The sequence below is a fragment of the Malaya genurostris genome, chromosome 2, assembly GCF_030247185.1.
Source record: "Malaya genurostris strain Urasoe2022 chromosome 2, Malgen_1.1, whole genome shotgun sequence".
Classification (NCBI taxonomy): domain Eukaryota; kingdom Metazoa; phylum Arthropoda; class Insecta; order Diptera; family Culicidae; genus Malaya; species Malaya genurostris.
Window position 1 is genome coordinate 302,604,162 of NC_080571.1, and position 19,069 is coordinate 302,623,230.

The 19,069-nt window shown below is 35.5% G+C and overlaps 1 protein-coding gene across 2 annotated transcripts in view; it reads left to right on the forward strand.

Annotated features, from left to right (window-relative positions):
- Positions 1 to 17,994, forward strand: part of LOC131430851 (uncharacterized) — a 117,963-nt gene extending 99,969 nt beyond the window's left edge. For both annotated transcript variants that reach the window (XM_058596081.1, XM_058596080.1), the window contains 5 exons: positions 6,611 to 6,751; positions 9,797 to 9,964; positions 10,026 to 10,387; positions 10,497 to 10,955; positions 16,787 to 17,994. In XM_058596081.1, coding sequence (XP_058452064.1) covers positions 6,611 to 6,751; positions 9,797 to 9,964; positions 10,026 to 10,387; positions 10,497 to 10,955; positions 16,787 to 17,072 — 1,416 coding nt within the window. In that variant the 3' untranslated portion in view covers positions 17,073 to 17,994. The remainder of the gene's footprint in view (positions 1 to 6,610; positions 6,752 to 9,796; positions 9,965 to 10,025; positions 10,388 to 10,496; positions 10,956 to 16,786) is intronic.
- Positions 17,995 to 19,069: the final 1,075 nt, after the last annotated feature.

Genomic DNA, 19,069 nt, shown 5'->3' on the forward strand with positions numbered 1-19,069 from the left:
ACGTTTTCGTGAAAAAATTCGCCGAAAAAGACCAGATTTGTGTGCAAACCACTCGTGGATTTTGCACCACGATAACGCACCGTCACACAATGCCATCGTTATCCGTGAATATTTGGTTAAAAACAAAACGAATACCATTCATGAACCACCGAATTCACCTGATTTGGCTCCCTGCAACTTTTTCCTATTCGGGCGACTCAAGAAACCGCTCCGTGGAACGCGTTCCAGCACCCGAGATGCGATTATAGAAAAATCGAAGAGCTATCTGCCTTACCAAAAACTGAATATAAAAATTGTTGCGAGGATTGGTTCAAGCGTTGGCATAAGTGTGTTGCAGTCGATGGGAAGTACTTTGAAGGAGACAATATCGATTTCAATGAATAATCTTGTATTTTTAATTCTATGAATAAATTCCGGGAATTTTTTAATCAAGGTAGTACAACTGCTTTACACTGAAAACCATTTATAATTTTTTTTTTCTTGTGTCTCCTTATAAGTTGTGTTGTTGATGATAAAGAAGAATTCGATTGAAAATTGTTGTATTCAATAACATAACATCAATATATTGTCATTTGTACATAGTAGGCGCCTAGTAGCTACTTAGTTGCCGAAAATGGTGTTTTACCGAGGGGGACGCGGATCTGGTTTTTTTCAAATAAAATACAAAAAGTCAATGGAAAGCGAATAAAACTACATCTATCCAAACATCTAGATCGATCCGTTTGAAAGCGTCTCTAACCGAGTAAAAGAAAGTCAAAGAACATGTGATCTTCTAAAAAGTTTCTGTTACTGGACATTCACTGATACCGTTTTCGTTTTTGAACCTAGACACGGGCGACTCGGACTCCGAGTAAAATGAACACGTGGTACGCGCCCTAAACAACAACTCATGAAAAAAAGAAAAAATAAACAAACTCGCATGGATGCTTGGTGCGACCCGAGAAAATTTTCAGAGCGAAACTACGGGATTGGAGTCCGATCTAGAGCGACCTCAGGTTGCTAAAACAAACATATCAAACGTTGTTTGGGCTGCTCTGGGTCAGCTTTCGGGCTGCTCTGATCAATAAACGAAAACGGTATGAATGTTAACATGGATTCGTCAGCTGATTGGTAAAATGAAATTAGGGTTAAACAACATTGAAAATTTGGTTTCTTAGTAGTTGGGAGCATGAAGATGGAATATATTTCAATTTATTGTAGCCCTTTGAAGGTTTACCCGAAGATATCTCTGTCTGTGATATTAAACTGGTTTTATATTTTGTCAGATGCTAAGACTTACCATTTTTATGTTTAAAAACGTTTTTCAATAATACTTAAGCAAAACCCGAATAAAGCTGTTTTTATTAAATATGTTATTGAAAATCTTATAGAAATGATAACAATTCATTTTTAATATGATTACATATTACCAGCAAACTATACATTTCACATAACGAAATTATTGAAGAAAATTACTATATAGTAGGATTATTTTTCACCTATTATGCTATTTCATGAACAATTTTCACATAAAAAACTTCCTTTTTTGTGTATAGGATAGTAATTCATCGAATAATTATATTTAGACGAAACAGTAATCATACAATAAAATCTATATAAAGTTTTCTTGAAGTTTTCGATGTACGCTACATTTTTTCCGTGTAGTATAAAATATCATCGGAGTCTATTATTGCTTTCTCCATATGAGAAACATAACAACTTATGTTCAATGATCAGCTCTAAAACGTTTTGTTTGAATATTGTTCAACCTAGATTCGAATCCTTGAATTGTAAAATTTACAATCGTTGATTCGGTCGAAGTGAAAGAGCGAGCATCTCTAAAAATCGCTTCCCATGTTTGACTGTTCCTGAAAACTAATGATTTAGAAAATATCATCATTTTATTTAAATTTAATACCATTGTTCCTTGAAAAATAAAAAAAACTTGGTGTTTGAATTGTGGTAAATCGCATTCGAAAGACGATTGTCCAACGAATGAAACCGCTGATAAATTTTCATGTTCAAATTGCAATGGAAATCATAAATCCAATTATTTGAAATGTCCTGTCAGGGAAAAAATTTTAAACGCTCGTTCGCTTCGACAACAAGTCAAATCAACGACCTTAAATTTACAGAACATACCTGAAAATCAGAAAACCGTTACAAATGCCACGCCTAATTCGGCACTGATTTCTTCGAAACAAAAAACAGGTACGCCTGCCAATTCGTCTTCTAACGAAAACAATTTATTGACAGGTAGATCGACCTCGTCATCATCTTCTTCTAATGTCAGTTATGCTGGTATATTAGGTAGAAATCTATCACCTATTTCTTCTAATGTAAATAATCAAAACACAGGACCGCCTTGCAGTTCTTCTTCTAACGAAAACAATTTATTAATAGGTAGACCGGCCAAATCATCTTCTTCTAATGGCAGTCTACCTACAAATATTCCTTCAATGCCATTCGCTTCTTTAAATGAAGTCGATTTAGGCGATATAACTGAAAATAAAATGATCTACCTACAAGATCAACTTTTTCAAATGATCATCCAAATGAATTCAACTTCATCACTTTTTGAAGCATTTCAAATCGGATGGAAATTTGCAAATAATATTATAATGAATTGATGTTAAATAATTATTTGAATATTTTAAATTGGAATGCTCGATCTTTGAAATCGAGTGAAGATGAATTTTATAATTTTCTCAAAGTTCACAAAATTCATATTGCCATTGTGACAGAAACTTTTCTTAAACCAAATGTAAAATTGAAAAGTAATCCACATTATGTGGTTCATCGATTTGACAGGTTTACTGGAATGGGTGGTGGAGTTGCCATTTTTGTCCAACGGCAAATTAAACATCGAATTTTACCTTCTTTCAATACTAAAGTTATTGAAAGCTTGGGAATCGAAGTTGAAACCATTCATGGAATTTATTTCATCGCTGGAGCATATTTGCCATTCCAATGCACTGGCGAACAATTAAATTTCTTTAAAGGCGATTTGCAAAAACTTACAAGATATCGATCGAAATTTTTCGTAATAGGGGACTTAAATGCTAAGCATGTCCAGTGGAATTGTAGGCAAAATAACAGTAATGGTAAAATACTTCATAATCAACTCTCAGCTGGTTACTTCACAGTTCTTCATCCCAGTAATCCTACTTGTTTCTCTTCCGTGAAAAACCCGTCTACAATTGATCTGGTTCTAACAGATCAAAGTCACATTTGTAGTGAACCGATTACTCATGCTGACTTTGACTCAGATCATCTTCCAGTAACATTCAGACTTTCCAACGAAGCTATAATTAATCCAATTAGTTCTATTTTCAACTATCATAGAGCTAATTGGTTGGATTACAGATCTCACATTGAAAATCATGTGGATCATGAAACTATTTCAGAAAATTCTGCGGACATCGACACAGCAATTGACAATTTGAATCATTATATTATCGAAGCTAGAAATCTTTCAGTTCCCAAAGCTCAAACTAAATTAAATTCTCCTATCATCGATGACAATCTTCAACTGCTCATTCGGTTGAAGAATGTTCGTCGACGACAATATCAACGTTCTCGTGATCCTGCTATGAAAAACATAGTTAAGGATTTACAAAAAGAAATTAAACATAGATTCACTCTTTTGCGAAATGAAAATTTCGCTAAAGAAGTTGAACAAATTAAACCATATTCTAAACCTTTCTGGAAACTTTCTAAGGTTCTTAAGAAACCTCAGAAACCAATTCCTGCTCTCAAGGAAGGAAATCAAATACTTCTTACAAATGGTGAAAAAGCTCAAAAACTTGCTCAGCAGTTCGAGAGTGTTCACAATTTTAATTTAAACGATGTAAGTCCTATTGAAAATGAAGTCTCACTGAAATATGATCATATTTCAACCCAAGTGTTATCACACGATGACATTATTGAGACGAATTTTGATGAAATTAAATCAATTATTAGGAAACTCAAAAACATGAAGGCTCCTGGTAATGATGGAATTTTTAATATTCTTATTAAAAATCTTCCCGATGTTGCCTTGAGACTCCTGGTTAAAATTTTCAACAAGTGTTTTTCATTAGCTTACTTCCCAAAAAGATGGAAAAACGCTAAAGTAATTCCTATCCTAAAACCTGATAAAAACCCAGCAGAAACATCAAGTTATCGCCCAATTAGCTTACTTTCTTCTATCAGTAAACTTTTTGAAAAAATTATCTTGTTGAGAATGATGACTCATATAAATGAGAATTCAATTTTTTTACCAGAGCAGTTTGGATTTCGTCATGAACATTCAACTACTCATCAACTTGTCAGAGTAACGAACATGCTAAAATCAAATAAATCTTCTGGATTATCCACTGGAGTTGCTCTTCTAGACATAGAAAAAGCATTCGACAGTGTTTGGCACAAAGGTTTAATAGCAAAAATGTCCGATTTCCAGTTTCCTATTTATTTGATCAAAATGATTCAAAATTATTTAACTGATCGTACTCTTCAGGTTAGCTATCAGAACTGTAAATCTGAATTGCTACCCGTACTAGCCGGTGTTCCGCAGGGTTCGAGCGTAGCTCCAATCTTGTATAATATTTTCACTTCTGATCTTCCAAATCTACCCGTTGGTTGTCAGAAATCGCTATTCTGTGACGACACAAGTCTGTTAGCCACAGGTAGAAATCTAAGAGTGATCTGCAGTCGCCTACAAAGAAGTTTAAATATTTTCAGTGATTATCTGTCAAAATGGAAAATTAAACCAAATGCAGCAAAAACGCAATTAATTAGCTTTCCTCACAAGCCAAGAGCTTCTTTTCTTAAACCAAACAATAATCACATTCTTAAATTGAATGGCTTGGAATTGACATGGTCTGATCAAGCTAAATACTTAGGTTTAACGTATGACCAAAAACTCACTTTTAAGGATCACATTGAAGGAATCCAGGCAAAGTGTAATAAATATATTAAATGTTTATATCCTCTTATAAACAGAAATTCTAAGCTCTGTCTAAAAAACAAACTGTTAATTTATAAACAAATTTTCAGACCAGCCATGCTTTATGCGGTACCAATTTGGTCAAGTTGTTGTTCCACCAGGAAGAAAACGCTTCAAAGGATTCAGAATAAAATTCTGAAAATGATTTTGAAGCGTCCTCCCTGGTTTAGCACAAATGAGTTACACAGACTCACAAATATAGAACCATTAGATGTAATGTCACATAATATTATAAGCAAATTCCGACAAAAATCGATGCAATCTTCAATTGAATCGATTCGCTCTCTGTATTAGTTAGTAAGTTAGTATATAAGTTCCTTTTTCCCATTACACAAGGTAGGTTTAGAATTTTCCCTACACAAAAATCTCAGAATTGCGGAAGCAAATAATGTCTTCATGGTAATAACCAAATCATATATATATATATATATATATATATATATATATATATATATATATATATATATATATATATATATATATATAACAGGGCTGAAAAGTCACCACTTGTGGCTGAACACCCAATTTAAATCTTAATAATTTAATTTTAACTCATATTCCAATGAATAGTTATTTAAAAAAAAATAAAAAAATAAAAAAAAAAAAAAAACTTCAGTCTTTGAAATTATATTTTTCTTCATGTGACATTTGCAACTTTCAGGTTACGTTGTTCATTACGATACATCATATCTCCATGGTTTTGTTTTTAACCAGCAAAAACCCAAGAAAAGACGATCGATCCATATTCAACCGTTACTATGTGTATCAAAGAGAAGGAAAGTGTGCATACGCTGCATACGATCCAGCGTAAAAAAGAAAGAATCACTGACTTCAAGTGACATCCGTCGTACATCGGTCCATTTCTTCCAACAATTTTTTTTTGCAAAAATTTGGAAAATGCTACTCATTTTCAAAAACTATACCTACTCAACAATTAAATAGTTGTATAACGAAAAAGTTGACCGATGTGCGACGGATGTCTCTGGAAGTCAGTGACATTTAATATCAATCAGTTTGATGAGGTTCTACCCAATTTTTGGTAAAACACCATTTTGTGCAACTCTGTAGCCACAAATAAGCTTGTATAACATCATCACTAATGCAGAAATCAGCTCACAGTTGAATATTTCCTCTTTTGTGGTTTTATTTCATCATTACAGAAGCCTGTAATGTAGGACTATATAATGGTAATTGTAAATATGTGTGAAGCAAATATTTGCATCACGTTGAAGCTTATAGGTTTCTTGGTATGTGCACAAATACACGAAGTTATATCACATGCATTATTTTGATTCTAACTTTCATAGAACTGTTGATTGATGACTACATTCAAATACGAGTGATAGTAGATGATACGAAATGTCAGAATTAATTTTGGACACTGTACCAGTCAAAATATGATAATTAAGGACTGATGTCATCGACACAAAGCATTATATGAAAATGTGAAAAATGAAGTTGAAATCGATAATTTAGTCATATTTTCCTTGATCCTTTCCGACCAGAGCTCAGACATTCCAAGCAAACCGCAAGTGAATCTGCGAAAGAAAACCTCTTAACACTGAACAGTATTTCGAACAACTCAATCTTACTATTCTCCGCCGAAATATTTTTACTTCCACTTCCATGTCTATTGTATTTCAGGTGAAAGAAAAGAAAACCCACGTTCGCACGCCGAAGCCACCCTTTTTGGACTTCACTCCACTGAAACTACCTTCGGTACGGATGCTCTCGATTTCGGCAGCAGTGGCAGCATTTGGTATCTACTCTCCAATCTTCTTTCTGGTGAGTACAAATTTTTCAGTCGCACGCCCCCCCATGCCATGTACGAATGGGTTGGCCTAGTTTTTTTTTGTGCCCTGTGAGCTTATCTGAACAACAACAAGAGTACAGCATGACTTCGGAAATTGTTCCCCCAACGGCAGCAAGTCTTTCGTCTCAAACAGACACGCAGCCAGTCTCGGGTAAAGGCCAGGAAATTCTGTGCGTGCTCTGGTGGTAATGAGACAACTGGGTTGTGGTGTCGAAGAAAGCATCCCGAGTAAAATGTGAGGTCAAAAAGAAAACTCAATTTGATGTTGTGCTGTTCGTATATATCGATTACTTAATTTGCTATCGTTTTGGTCGTTTTAACGGTTAAAAGATCAAAATCGAAACCAAAAAAAATACTTTGTGACATCAAACTGAAAACTAGTTTTGCTCTCAGTGAAAGCACATTGAAAACTTAATATGATGTAGATTTTCTCGAAATGACACGTCACGAGCATAAGCTAAAAATAGAACAGCCAAAACAGGTCCGGGAAAGTATACATTTAGGCGATATTACTACTAATTTTGTGCAATTTCCATATTAGTCGCAAGTGAGGAAAAAGATTTTATGCAATTTCCACATTACCGCGGAGAGAATCGGTTTTGAACTTAGGTGATTTGGAATGCGAACTTTTTGCTATTGCTATGGACTGTAAGTGCTTGCTATAAGAGGATGGGAAATGTTCGCTTATATGACAAGCAGTGTTGGTTCACAAAGTTGTATTCAGGTAGTTTCTATCAATGCACACTCGTTGCGTCGCTTCCATCCCGCATCCACCGTGAATAGCAGTGTGGGTATTTGAGCACAGTATGAAAATGTTCTCTTTGTCCTTCTCATATCCAAAGCTGTAGCATTCAAACATTATAACATTAAATTGAGTTAACTACTTGATCTCACACCACTCACACATGTAATCACTTTGAAATGCGAATATAAAGGCTCTGAAGACCGAATTAGTCCTGTAACTCAAAATTTTGAAGATTTAGTAGGACGGTTTCTTTAGAAAAGTGTATCAAAGTTCCAAGATCTATTAGATGATTGATAAAATACTTCTATTAGATTATTGATAAAATACTTCTTCGACACAGTTTGTGGACTACTTAGGAATATACAAATTAAACATATATTTTCTTGGTGGCTCCTCTAAGCCACTACAGTATTATTAATAATTAGCTCTAGGCAGGCCCGTGCGCAGGAATCATCCATGGGGGGGGTTTCAAGGGGAGAGGGGGGTGTCCAAAAGGCGAAAAGGCGCCTCATCCACTATATTGACAATGTAAAACGAATTCTGAAATCATTAAAGGGGGGGGGGGTTTAAATTATGTCAGTTTATAAATTGATAAAACATTGACAAAAAATATGAATTGTCGAGTTATTTGCACTTTAATATAATAAGTACTCCATTGTTTATGAAACTTGATTTTAAAAAAATTCTTCATGGGGGGGATTAAAACCCCCAAATCCCCCCCCCCCCCTCTGCGCACGGGCCTGGCTCTAGGTTCTGAAATCTGAGACATTCAATGTTCGATGTTAGAACCTCGTAAACAATAAATTTTTCCAAACTGTTTGATATAAAGTTATGGGTATTTTCAGAACGGGGTTGGCGAGTACATTATTTTCGCCTTCCAGGTCCCCGATTTCTGGATGCACTGAAAATAATGGTTTAAAAACATTGGAATGAACTTCGCGACGTCATATGATTACAAATATCGAAACTTAACGTATCTAGAAGGAAATCGATGACGTCAAATATGTATATTTCTCATATACAATTCTGAAATAAGCTCCTTCTACGGCAGATGATCAGCGAGATAGGAATGCCAAAGCCACTATTCAGATTGACCAGCTTCAAACAAACGTGGTACCGATGATAGCCAATTTATCGAATGCCTCCCAGACGTGTGGTTTGACACCAATATTCCCGTGATTAAAAAGAAGGAGCATTATTTGCGTAAAAGGTGAAAAATTGTTGAAAAAATTGTTTCTTCGCGGTTATGGTTGTGGTCAACTGCAGGATCTCGGCAGGATGTCAAAGAATTTCTGTAAAAGGCAACATAGGATTGAAGAAATAATTCTGCCATTGAAACTTAGCTTTGTATTTTTGTGTTGCCATTTGAAATTTGCTCAAATTCAATGAATTCACTAAGTTGTTGATTTTAATATTTTCATACTTTGAGTTTCACAAAACTTTTGCCTTTAAACAGCAAAATGATAACATAATGTGATATAATTTGCAAATTTGATGAGTCGATATCATATTAAGATTTCAATCTGATGTTGCTATCATAATCAGATTTCAATTTGTTTTCATTTTGATGTTAAACTTTACTCGGGATTCTTGTTTGATGGGATTTTCCTGCTTTTCTGTGCTGTCGAATCTGTTGACATATATAAGGGTACTCCTGAGTAAAATGCGTCGAAGGATGAAATGAAATTTGGTGACTAGGCTCAAATGTGTGGATGGAAGAACGTTAAAGATAAACATCAACAATCCTAGGTACGGTTGAGAAAAGAAATTACGGATTATAATCAAATTTTTCAATTAGACAGATTTTGATAAATGTTTGAACAAGGCACAATCTTTATGAAGGCGACATATGTTTCCTTCTGTTCCGGAAACAAGCGTTAATGATGCCAAATGCAATCAATCCAATAAGTCTTATAATTTAGGCTCACAGAAAACATTTATTTTGAAGCAAATAAAAACCAGCATACACATATAAATCATTTTAATTACCCCACGCAAAGCAAACGCATTTTTTTTATTTTAATCGTACCAAACATCTGCACGAAATTCACTGCCTGAAATTGCCAAATTCAGAGATTCCATGTCGTTAGGTTGACCAATACCGTTAGTCGTCAGTCGCCAATAAATTATGTTGAGTGGATTTACAATTACCAGCATAATACATTAGGTAATTTATAGAAGAGCCAACAAAGAACGAAATAATTTATGTTTAGTAGTCTTAAATTTCATCTGAACAATATATACAATCTTACTTCTTCTCGCCCATGACCAGTCTTTACACGGATTTACGGAAGGATACGATATGCAGGATCTGGTGCTACTACAAACCTTCCTAGGTCTGTCGATTGCACTGGGGATTGTATTTAGCGGGTCATCAGTCAACAAAACACTGCAAATTTCCTTCAAAAAAGTTCGAATATCTCGTCAATATGTTTGTCAGGTAAGTTGTCTGGTCGGCACGTTTTACAACCAACAATTCAATTTCCCATTCATTCCCACAGGGCTGTGTTACATTGATGTCTCTATCACTGTTAGTACTGTCGGCAGTAACTGACTATCGGGGCTTATGTTTTTCCACGTGGGCATACGGTTTGGGGCTTGGCGGCTACCGGTACACGCTGAAAATGCTTGCCATAGAACGAGTTCGAGGAAAATATTTCTCCAAAGCCTGGGGCTTCATCAAAAGCGCCGAATCAATACCAGTCCTGTTTGGAGTGCCACTGTGCGCCTTCCTGAATGATTCTTCACACCGGTATGGAAGAGCCGGCTACTACGTTTGTGCGGCTAGTGCGGCCATTTCCGCCATCATCCTTTTCTTCGTGGGTCACCCCGAAGGGAAAAACATGAAATATTCTGCCAACGGGTAAATGTTTCCTTATTTGCATGCAATATCTTACGACCAACGCTGACCGATGCTTTCAAACAAATTACGGAAGTCAACTAGCATGATGTCCCTTCCCGATTCTCCTCAGATCCATAACGTCGCGTTGCACAGCACCCACTTCGTCCAGCGATTGTCAACACATGCTAAACCGTAGCTTCTCGTCACAGCGTTTCAACAATCAGTGGTATCCAAACACTCTGAGCACCAATCTATCCAGTGGCTGCAATCCGAATGTGAGCAAATACGGCCGACAGCAACATCAGCAGCGATGTCTTTCGAACCAATTCATGAATGGAAGTCTGCCGCTTGGTTCCGCAAGTCTCGAAGGAGGACCGCCCAATGTGACCAGTTATAGCTACCACAGTCCGTACTGTCAAAGTGTCGGTCAGCCCCATCACGGTCGGCTTCACAAGAGTCTTTCATTTGCGTTCCAAACTCCAGTCATGACAAACGATGAACGATTCCAGCCCACCAACCGTCAGTCAGCCGGTGGGTGCCATGCCAGTCAACATGCTGCCGATTATCCCCCCAGCCGGTGCTACTCGAGGTAAGATTTTGTGATGATTGTGGTGATGGTGGTGGTTTTGTCAGCTTTCGGATGTAGTATTGCTGGTAATGCGTTCGAACTTATCTGCAGTCAATCAATGTGACATTGTTGTTCGACACAATGCAATTATTGATTCAGAACATAGTTTCGTGATTGATCTTACGATCTTGGTTTATATCAAGTGCTCACCTAGCGGACCGAAACAATTTGAAACAGATCGATAGTATGAAAGTATCAAATTCATGTTACAGTTATAGCCAGGAATGATTTCAGCAAAAGTCTTTCAACCGAAAGCCGCTTCGTCGAATTGAAATTTTGTAAACTCAGAGATCACATCGATTTCTCATCTAAACAGTAATTAGAAGGCATGATTACACCACTCGGTAGACTAATTCATGGTTTACCTTATGATAAAAAAAGAACCGGAATTTTCTTTTTAAAATTCCCGCGCTTGTCCAATCGGTAAACTTTTATTCTCTCAACGTTGGCAACACTTTTATACACATTCTGTCAAATTTTGACGCATATCGTACGATTAGTTTTTGTTTGGCGTATATACAAAGAAAATGAAAAATTTTCGTGTGGCGATTTTTATAATGGATGAAAATTTAGAACAACGTGCGTGCATCAAATTTTGTGTTGCAAATGGATTTAAATGTTCCGAAACGTTGAAAATGTTAGAAAAGGCCTTTGGTGAATCGTGTCAAGGAAAAACACAGGCATACGAGTGGTATAAACGCCTCAAAGGTGATCGTACAAGCTTGGATCATGATGAGATCCCTGGCCGCCCAACAACATCTGTTACTGAAGAAAACATTGAATCGGCGAAGCAAATCGTGTTGCAAAATCGTTCTGTACCGATTAGAGAGATTGCTGTGTTGTTGGGCATCTCTCATGGATCAGCCGAACACATTTTAACTGATGTTTTGGGTTTGAAACGCGTCGCTTCTCGGCTGGTGTCAAAAAAGCTGAACTTTATTTAAAAACAGCGTCGTGTTGATGTGGCCAAAGAGATGATTTCCAACGCAGATAGTGACCCCACATTCATCGAATGCATCATAACTGGTGATGAGGTATGGATCTATGAATATGACGTCGAAACCGCACAACAATCTACCGAATGGCGAGCCGTTGTTCTAAACTTTCATCCATTATAAAAATCGCCACACGAAAATTTTTCAACTTCTTTGTATAGACGCCAAACAAAAACTAATCGTACGATATACGTCAAAATTTGACAGAATGTGTATAAAAGTGTTGCCAACGTTGAGATAATAAAAGTTTACCGATTGGACAAGCGCGGGAATTTTAAAATGAAAATTCCGGTTCTTTTTTTATCATAAGGTATATGGTATCCCGGTGAAAATCTTTATGTTTACGTCAAAATTATTGCACATATTTAACATTGCTAACAGTTGCTAAGAGAAATTTAATATCAAATGTTTTCAAATAAAAACAATGGAGCTACTCCTTAAAAAACAGCAAAATAAGGAACAAAAACAGGATCGACTTGCTCGACTTCAGAATGATAAAATATTTTTTAGCTATTATAATTTTTTTAAGTTTTAAAAAAATCCAATAAAATGTAGAAATACCTTGTCTGTGGAGTTTATTATATCCAGTTCTACTGATCGGATAAATTCCACTTTATTTACTTTTCCTTGTAACAAGAGCTTACTTAACAGCTATTATGTTAATTTTTATTTTGTTAATTAACATAATAATTTTAATGTTTGAACAATATTTTACCAACATTTTCACCAAACAAAAATTACAGTTGTAGTTTCTTGATACAAAACAGTTACCCAATTACAAGAATATGATTTTACAGATAAAAATCAGTATACTAACTCAAAGCCCTGTTTTTTTATAAAAGTAGCTGTACTCGGGATTTTTAAGAATGAAACTCAACTCTGATTTTTACTAAAAGATGCCGTTCCTCTTTAAATCGTTGTAAATGGTACGAAAATAATGTAGAAGAAGTTTAATAGGAAACCGATAAATTAATTTCACCTCGGTTTTTCGCCGAGAGCAAATGTCTAATTGCTGCCATGTAATACAAACGTGCACTGATAAAAATAGGCACGCTCGATTCAATTTAATGTGCTTTTCCATTTCAATCTAAAAATAATGCTGTTTCATGATTTCATGTACAAATTTACCAAAATGCAAGTTTAGTTTCTTTTTTACTTTCCCTAGAAGTGTTTTTCCTTTGGATGTTCCTAGTGGAAAAGAGTACGGCACGAATGTACGTGAAAAACACCTGAATTGGTCAATCTTGTTTCAACTGAAAATTACATGGAAAACAATGTGACGTGCATGTGAAATTCACGCATAATCTTGTGGAAACGATATATATTATCGTTTTGATGTAAATTTCAAATAAATGTAGCACGATTTCAACTAAAAAAAATTAGAGGGTTGTATTCAAGACACGACCGAGCACAATAACATTAAAAATGAAATGTTTCTAGGGTTCCCATAATAAATATGATAATGATGATGATACACTAAACTAAAAACTTATTCAATTGACTAATTACAAACTTGGTCTAGTTTAAGCGCTTAGATTGTTTGCGAATGATTAATTTGACAATTAGATTCTCCCTTGATAATTGATTCTATTCAATTCTGATCCCTTTCCACAAATTTTTACATTGTTAAGTTTTTGAATAACGTCCTTTAACTAGAAGTCAATTATGATGAATTCAAAGTTACTTGAAAGCTCAATTTTAGATACAAACAACCTAAAGATTTGAACCTGAACAAATGAAACTATTTTATTTTATGATAATAATTTTCGAGAAACGCACAAACTTATTAATTTTATAAACGGTTAATCGATCTAAGAGAAGATTTAATTTATTTTAAGGGAAATTGAAAACGCAGTAATAGTGTAATTTTATTAATCCTTCTTCAAAATCGTCGATAATCTTCGGAAAGTGTCGGTAAATAATATGGCAACAATACGAGGAAGAAAACATGTTAAACAATCCGCATAAAATATTAAGTTACTTACATTGATTTTCGCTTTAGCATATTAGGAATATACGGAATGGATACGCAAACAATTTTGTTCATATTGTAACTTGATGTTATTAACACATGAATGGACATTGTCATAGTTACAACGCATTTAACCATCAGACGCTAATTGTTTTGAAGCAAATAATAATTAAACTGAAGCTGGCGGTTAACCAAATTCTACGAAGGTTCCTATTCAAACGATACATGTAAAATCGCAGGTAAACTTACCTTGAGTTTATCTTTGATACTATATGATATTGCATGTAATTGTACTGTGTATGTGAGCATATGCAACTTATTTATACTACTAAACCGAAGAGGCTGCTTTAAGATAAATTTCAGAATTTAATTTTGAATCATTTGAAGCGTTTAATTCCTGGTAGAACAACTTGTTCAGTCACATTGTCACGTTTTGTTCGTATGGGAATTGAGATTTAAGTACGCAAACCGATCCGTTGGCAAATTAAAACATTTTTAAGTTTACAATATTGAAGCTTTGGAATCATTTAAATTAGGAAAATTCATTAACAAATCATCGAGGAACAAGCGCTGCAAATTAGATACGAAAAATCAATCGCCGATAATTCTAAATTGGCCTGATAGTTACCAGAGAACCAAAATAAAATACTCAATTCAAACCAATTTTTCAATGGTATGCAATTGAAATATTCAAATGACGTTGTCTCATAAGTTTAAGTTAAATGTTTCCGAATCGATTGGTTGTTGAATTATACAGATCCATCAACAAATGACTGAGTTATAAGCGTTCAAAATTATGACAGAAAAATGTTACGCGATTAGTTTTGCATGTTTTAAATTGACACCCAGCCTCGGGAAGCAAAGTGTAAGGCATTTTTAATGGCAAAATCGACCAAAAATTTGCTACATACAAGGGATATTTCAAAAGAATCGGTAACCATGCTGATTCGGTTCATCAATAGCTATAGATGATATATAAGATACTCAAGCGAACACGGAGTTGCGCAGACAACAGGAAATTTCACCAACACATAATGCCAAAGCGACAATCCTGCAAGTGAACGCATATATAATCCAGTCATCAGCTCACTGGATGAGCTACTTGTTTCATTCACAGTCAAACATCAACTAGTCAAAGAAATATTGTGCAGCCTATATTTATAGATTTCTCTTCATACTACGCAGAACGATGCGGTGTTTTTTATGCATGACGCAAAGCCTCCTATGCCGAACAAGAAGTTGACGTCATTCTGTACAACAGGGATTGGTGGATGAAAACATATGCTATTGAAATACTGAAACGACGTCGTCATACATGTTTAAGTTAAAACTATCCGAATCGATTGGTTGGTAAATTATAACAATCCATCAACAAATGACCGAGTTATTAACGTTCAAAATTATGACACAAAAAGGTTACGCGACTATTTTTGAAACTTTTAATTGACACCCGGCCCCATATAGTGAAGAGTAAGGCATTTTTAATGCCAAAAAATAAACAGCTTTTACACTCATGAGTTTACTGGAATTTTCATAATTTTCACGTGTGTTTGCATGTAGCGATAGTTTAAATGCTTTGCACATGATGCTCACGTGAGAATGCGGAGTATGTGAAGTCGTGCTTCCCACTACTGAATTACTCATGTGCACCATGCAGTTATGCAGTTAAATGCAAGCACACCAGAAATAGTCACTTCAAAAGGAAATCGACTAATCTATGATGTCAAAATTTAGAAAGAAATGAAAATCATTTGATGTCTGCACTCTACGTTTCGTTCCATTGAACGTGCCTTCCCTCTCAGCAGGCCGTTCTATTTTGTTGGTCGTTGAGCGCTTGTTGAACGACCTACTGCGCGAAATATTCGTTCAGTTTGTTGGAACGGTTTGTTGTTGTTTTTTCTCTTGCGAAAACAGTGTGAAAATTAGTTATTACCTTCATATAGAAAGAAGATTTGTTGTTATTCTACGTGAAGTAGAAGTATTGTATAGGTATGTAGTGTTAGTTTAAAAAAATAAGTGGAAAAAACATCGGAAATTGTCCAGTAAAACTAGTCCAACGGGGCTCCAACTCCTCATATTAAAATTGGCTCAACAATAGATCTCTGTCTGCCGGGTTTGTTGAACGAAAAAAATGGCATTCGGTTCAACGGTCTGTTTCAAAATCGGCAAACGAAGGTCCCGTGTCGGCCTCCCGTTGAACGATTGATTGGACTTTCATTGGACCAATGATCCAACGTATTGGACCAATGACGGACCACCGTTGAACGTTTTTCTCTAAGAGGGTTGTTAGTATTTTTGCATAAAAATTACACAAGTCCATAAATATGTCGATTAGTTCTCAGATGTTCTGTTCATTCAAAAAATGTCAAATCCAACGTGTGCCAAATTTCGCAGCATGATCTTAACATTATAGTATTTTTATACGAAGCTATCAACTCTAACGTATAATATATGTGCCATGACAACAACCCAAAGATCCGAAAGAAAAAAGTGCGAATCAGGAATGAAACCTTCTTACGACGAGAGAGAGCCAATACATATTAGTTTCCAGTCATCATGACGATCAAATGAAAGCGGGTTAAACGATATAATATTTCCCCGCCAGAAGCCATAGGTCTTCATGTACCGCCACGATTGTTTGTATAACTTTAGGCGTTATCACATATATTTCTGATCGAGTCATTGTTTTCGCAACTTTATTCTTTTTAGCTAGAGAAACCGAAAAAAAATTGTTTTCTGTTGATATCACTGTTGTTCTATTCTCGTTCTGAATGATACAGCTTTTCTGAAACAATATATTCCACCTTCTCTCATCATCCACACAGATGCGAAATTCACAACCCGAATCCCACTCATCACAGTACATTTCAACGTGCTCCGTCGGTGAGTGGAATTTTCGCCATGCCAACGGTAAGTCATTTCTGCACCAACGGACTGCAAAACAACCCGTCGCGTAGCCGGAGTGTTCCGGAAGGTCTAGCCAACAACCACGGGGCAGTCGCAAACGACTGCCACTTGAATCACTGCCACTGGACCAACGCAAACGGAACTAACTTCTGCCGACCGACGCGCCCCATTCAGGTGGTGGAACAAATAACCACTTCCGTTTGACTAAAGTTTAAAATTGTGCGATTTTTCCTATGTATATCGGTACACCTACTGGAGGGGTTGTTTTCATAGATGTAGCCCGTACTTATTAGTGATTTGTTTTCCACTGCTTCAAGATAACTTTTTTCATCTTGTCGAACAGCGGAACTCATCTCCTGTCGGTGTGTTAAATAAATCATTAAATTATAGGTAGAAATTTGAAAATCAAACAATGCGTAAAATATTCATAATCGTAAACAGTATAGCAACAAAACGAACGAAATTTCAATTTTAATCATATACAGTGCATAATGAATGTGTTCAATACACCAAATAATCAACCGTCGAGGCGAAAGCTCGCAAGATGGACAGTTTTAAGCGATTTTCAATGAGCTCACCATAATAAATGAGAAAATTATCGATTTTACATCACGCGTGGGAGATTTTTTGGGCAACCTTCGAGTTTGAAGCCAAGAAACAAGCAGTAGCGAATTAAAAGCAACCAGAGAAGTGATGCATTATAATTCGAATAAAATTTAAACAATTATTTTACAAAGAATGGGCTAGTTTTAATTTGATGTCGAACGAATAACGAACTCATTTATCACTGTCGGAAATTTCGAGATAGCTAGCTGGACTTCTCCGCTCATCTTATTGGTAGCGATGCTGTAATTGATTAGATTGATTAATTAGACGTAATAGGTACTAATGGCAGAAGAATGATGCGATTGTTTTAAGTTGTTTCGTTGAACCTGTTAACAGAACGAAATTCGGTGTGATAAGTAAGAAAGTAAGCCAAAAAATATTAATGGCTACTACTCGTGATGATATCTTGTTATGTTAACTCTATTTTTGTCGTAAGAAGGAAGACATTGGTCATATTTTGAATTATGCGTGAAGAAAAGTAGAAGAGAGTATTTTGTTTAGTAAAATTATTTAGAAACTATTCGAAACAATTACTTTATGCTATGAAAAACTATCCGAAAGATCCAAACGATATTCTTCATCAGAAAAAAATGATAATGATTATATTATTGCACATTTCACATCAACATCAACGATAACAAAACCAGAACGGATTTTAATCAACTGTGGTGAAAAAATAAACCAAAGGTTCTCCCACAAAATATCCTTCGGCAATAATTATTTCCGATTTCAATTTCCAACCACGGTGCAACAAAAGGGACACCGATCGTTGGGCGACCACAGCTTAAATTTCATCCGGCTCAGGTGAAGATTCGAATTGTGCTGTAGAGAGGTTTTTACCGGCAAATGAAATTTGTTCTGCTCAATTCAAACTTCATTTTATTACCCCATTTGAAAAGACGAAAGAGTTTCGCACCGACAGGGATAAAACTTAATAGATAAGGCAAAGCCTATCCATACATGAACGCTAAATTGGACCATGAAAGGGTTTGAGTCTAAAAAAAGGTTAGCACGGACAATATCCCCAGCGCCGAGCGACAGAAACATTTACCCAAACCCGAGCAACATATCATAACATAATGATATTTAAACTGTATCTCTTTTTGATACTTGGTCGAAAATTTTGTCTAGACTTATATCAGTATTTGTTATAAAAATTGCTTTATGTATTGAATTTGTTACTTCTGTATTTTATGTTTCGTCTTCGATTGTTACTGCTTGCTGATCGGGAAGACATGATCAAATTCATTGTGAGTATGATAAAATATGGATGAGTGCTAAAAATGAAATAATATTAGATTTTGAAAGTTCAATTTGTTTAATCAGCAATCAGCAAGAGCCAAAGATTCAGTTTAGAAAATTTTATGCCGTGTCGTGAATCTATGAATTTTTATTGATTTTAGCTAAACAAATGCTCGATTATATAGTTATCAATTTCATAATCGGATGCCGGAATTGCCGTGAATAATTGAACAATTGTGTAGATATATTGATTTGATTTAGATTTCTAATTAAGATAAAACTTTCTTCTAGTCCCTAGTTCGACTTGGGTTTTACTTCGGATCATTGCAACTCAACACTGATTATAGAAACAA